The sequence below is a fragment of the Salvia hispanica genome, chromosome 6 (assembly GCF_023119035.1).
Source record: "Salvia hispanica cultivar TCC Black 2014 chromosome 6, UniMelb_Shisp_WGS_1.0, whole genome shotgun sequence".
Taxonomy (NCBI): domain Eukaryota; kingdom Viridiplantae; phylum Streptophyta; class Magnoliopsida; order Lamiales; family Lamiaceae; genus Salvia; species Salvia hispanica.
In genome coordinates this window covers 43,533,845-43,538,187 of record NC_062970.1, presented here as the reverse complement: position 1 = coordinate 43,538,187, position 4,343 = coordinate 43,533,845, and the positions used below count along the sequence as shown (strand labels likewise).

The 4,343-nt window shown below is 34.1% G+C and overlaps 1 protein-coding gene across 1 annotated transcript; it reads left to right on the top strand.

The window, feature by feature from the left end:
* Positions 1-2,285: 2,285 nt before the first annotated feature.
* Positions 2,286-4,009, top strand: LOC125195417 (disease resistance RPP8-like protein 3). Its single transcript, XM_048093566.1, has 3 exons — positions 2,286-2,678; positions 2,777-2,925; positions 3,091-4,009. The coding sequence occupies exons 1-3, from the start codon at positions 2,286-2,288 to the stop codon at positions 4,007-4,009; spliced, it is 1,461 nt and encodes a 486-aa protein (XP_047949523.1).
* Positions 4,010-4,343: the final 334 nt, after the last annotated feature.

The window sequence follows — 4,343 nt, the reverse complement described above, 5'->3', positions numbered from 1 at the left end:
ATATTCGTTTATTTCTTCTTATTAAGGTGAATGAGATTTACTATCCTTATAATTATGGCATACTCCTAATATTTCCTTAATTAACTAATTAGTTACAATAAATCTCTATTCGACAATTCTATAAGAGCATCATTAACCCTGACTCGGATTCAGGCCCCAAGTCCCCTCTACGTCATCATTCCCCTAAATTTGAGTCCCGGCCCAAAACTCCTCTAACATTGTAGGCCCCCAACCTGGGCCACAACTATTAAATTGCACTATTCATCACTTCAACCTATTTTACGTGTAAAAATTGAAAACGTTGAACAATTATAACACGGAAATTTATTTTTAATTCAAAAATAATAAATTATAAACTAAAAATTTTAAAGATTAAACAAACAAGAAAATCAAATGAGAGCTCCACTTCCAAAATGAGAGTAACAAAATAGTCTCTACCTCCCAATAAAAATTGAGAAATTCAAAATATTCTCCAATTCCCAACATCTATACACGCCTCCCTCTCCCTCCTCCTCCTCCTCTTCTTCTTCTTCTTCTTCCATCTTCTTCAAGGAAATGCAATAAAAGTCAGAAAAAAATTAAATAAATAAAACAAAAAGGAATGGGGCACGACCCACTCACCTCTGACGCACAGCCGAGCCGGACACCGAGCACGTCCCCAGACCGCGACTGCGTCCCCGGGACCGGCCTAGGCCGGAAATTGCCTCCCTCCATCACTGCGTGACGGGGGCCGGGACCCAACTGCGGCCCGGCCCCTTGCGTTAACTATGCTCTAAGTTGATTGAATTCACTTAAAATTCGCAAATGATGATAATTTTAAATTAAACAATTTTCATGTAAAACCAAGTTACTTGAGTCATTTCCCTTTTTGGCTAAAACAAAACATCTAATCACACCTACTTTATTATTTTTTTTACTTTACTCTCTCTCCTCTCTCTTACTTTATTCTCTCTACTACATTATTTAACTTACTAAACACAACTTTCTTAAATCTTATGCCGAAAAGAAACACCTCAAGTAACGTGGGACGGAGGAAGTATTATATATTATGATGGATAATTGATATTTAAACTATCCATCGTAATAATAAATATAATAATATAATTATTATTATTTATAATTAATAATTTATTAAAAATTTTATATTATTTTTTTATAAATAGAAAAATAATAAGTATATTTTTAGTTGGTGTTTAAATCAAATATAAAATTTAAAATCTTGATATTTTCCAAATACATGAAAGTAAAGTTATTAGGAATCATATTCCCGGGATTCATTTTCCCATGAATCATTTTCCTTGCCGATTTTACTTTCCCATCAACCAAACATGAGTATTAATGAAACTATGGATACATTAAATACTGACTAATTCATTTTTTTTATATAATTTATTCATGACCGAACTAAACAAAGATACTTAGACAAACCGATCGATCCAGTAGCAATATTGGCCCCTTATATCATGGAATTTTCAAAAGTTGGATTTTTCCTACAAACTTTCAATTTGACAAATAATATCACAAACTTTTTCCGAGTGAGTTATTTCCCACCGGCGAAAAAATTCCGGCTATATTAATGGATTGAAGAATAATTTTGGAGGGAGCACCTCAAGAAAAACTATCCTCAAAGATTGAAGAATTTGAAGCTCTCGAAGTTTTTTTCGAGCAATTCGAAAAAAAAATATGTATCATGATATTATTTGCCGTAATTTTTTCGCCAGTGGGAATTAACAACTCGGGTAAAGTTCGTGATATTTTTTGTCAAATTAAAAGTTCGTGAGAAAATCCCAACTTTTTGAAAGTTCCATGATATTAGGGGCCAATATCCCTATTATCAATAGATTTGCAATTATCAAAAATATCTCAATAATTGAGCTTATAAGCTAGCGAAATAATTAGTGTCATAATAGAGATAAAATTATAAAGAAATGAAATCAAAAGTAAATATTCGAATACACAACACACTAGAACTATTTTTGTATTGCTTATAAATTGTTAGAAAATAAATCGAGTTGATAAAATTATTTTTGAAGTGCTCATAAGCCACTGAAGCTTATTTATTATAGAGTAGTAGTTTGATTATAAGCTTATTTTTCCAAGTACTTTGAAAGAATTTTTAAGGTCTAGAAAAAAAAATTATAAAAACACTTTCTTAGTAATTGTACTATTCAATTGATCATCATTTATTTATAATTACTTCAATATATGATCATCATTTATTTATTATTACTTCAATATATGCAGACTTTGCATTGGAAGAGAGATTTGGAAAAATTGGGAAAGAAATGGTACAAAAATGTGGTTATTTGCCATTGGCAATTTGTTTACTCGGTGGGGTTTTGAGAGAGAAAAAATCGATTGTTGAGTGGGAATCAGTAAATGAGCACATCAAAGCAGCCATATATGGAGTTGAAGAGCAGATTGATGGAGTGCTAAATTTAAGCTATGAAAGTTTACCCTATTATTTGAAGCCTTGCTTTCTCTTGATGGGTATTTTCAACGAAGATGAAACTATAGATGCTTGGGATCTATATAACATGTGGATAGCACAAGGCATGATTTCATATGAGAATATTGGAGACAAGGAGGACACTTTAACCAACATGGCTGAGCTGTACTTAAGTGAGTTAGCCTCCAGGTCCATGGTTCAAGTTGAATTTTTGTACGATTATTATGTCGTAAGTAGAAAAAGTACAAAATGTAATACATGCAAACTTCATGATGTAGTACGAGAACTATGTTTAAAATTGGGAAAAAGGAGCATTTTGGTGTGCAGAATTTGGAGTATAAAGGTGGGAAACTTAGTACCTTACTAAGGGAATCTTCGTCGCATATGAAGATACAACATCTGGCAATCGATTTCAGAAGTGAAGTCGAGCATGAGCCTACAGTCGCTTGTGGAGAAGATGCTTGGGAGCATATAAGGTCTGTTTGATTTTGCAATATCATAGGATGGGATGTGTTTGAGTTCCCCCCACAAAGTTTAGTTGATTTTCAGAAATTCAAATTGCTGAGAGATCTAGTTTTCGTGAGATTCAAATTTGCAGGAGGAAAGTTACCAAAAGGAATTACTAAACTTGTTCACCTTAGATGCTTGCGTTTAGAACAATGTGAACTTGATGACCTACCGTCATCCATGAGGAATTTGGTATATATGGATACCCTTGATTTAACAGGTTCAGCGAATGTTGAAGTTCCAAATGTTTTTAAGGAGATGTTGCGATTAAAACACTTGCTTCTTCCTATTCATACAAATGAAAACATTAGAAATTATCGACTAAGATTGGATGAGGGAGTAAATGAGTTGGAGACTCTACTATTCTTTGATAGCAGATGCCATGAACTTAAACGTATGGACAGAATGAAGAATCTCCGACATTTTGTTGCAAGAGTACACGATAATGAAAGCTTGTCAGCTATCATGAATGGCATTATGAACTGGAACAAGATACAGGAATGTCAAGTAATTATTGAAGGAAGTTGCGACTTAACAAGTGAGCGAATGCTGGAGAAAGCTTTGACATGTCCCAATCTTTATAGTTTGCATATTGGTTCTGTGTCAGTGAAGGCGATAGCAAAGTGCGAGGGTGATTTGTTGAGGTCCAAACTTAAGTGTTTGTATCTGCTTGGTTGTGCGATTGAGGATGATCCAATGGGGATACATGGAAAGCTTCCTTGCTTGATACAACTGCGATTATATAGGAAATCATTTGTTGGGGAGGAGATGAGGTGTCCAGCAAACAGTTTTCTTCGGCTCAAGATGCTAGTATTAAGTGGTTTACCAAAGTTGAGGGAGTGGAGAGTGGACTCAGGAGCCATGCCCCTTCTCTCTGATTTAACGATCGGAGAGTGTTCTTGCCTGGAGATGGTTCCAGAGGGATTGACTGTCATTTCTACCCTTCAGACTCTAGTAATTGAAGGAATGCCAGAATTGAGAGAAAGGGTATCACCAGCAGGACAGGATTTCCACAAAGTCAGCCATGTCCCCACAATTCGTTTCAAATACTAAGTCTTCACCCAGGTATCTCATTTCTCACATTTTTATTCGTTACTTTTGTCGAGTTTCATTTACCTGCAAATTTATAGTAAGAAAATGAGTAAGAAGAAAATATTGATTTCTATATGTGTATAATATTTTAGTGGTCCCTTTCAATTGTACATGATAATATTGTTGTGAATTAAAATGAAAAAGGGAAAATGAGCTCCAGTAAAAATTTCCATTATGTCTGGGGATAATTATCCATCTATAAAATTTCTCAAAAAAAAAAAATACTGAAATTATACATGTTCCATGATTCCATCATTTTACATCAAAGAGATGGAACACACTGTTAAGAGTCTTC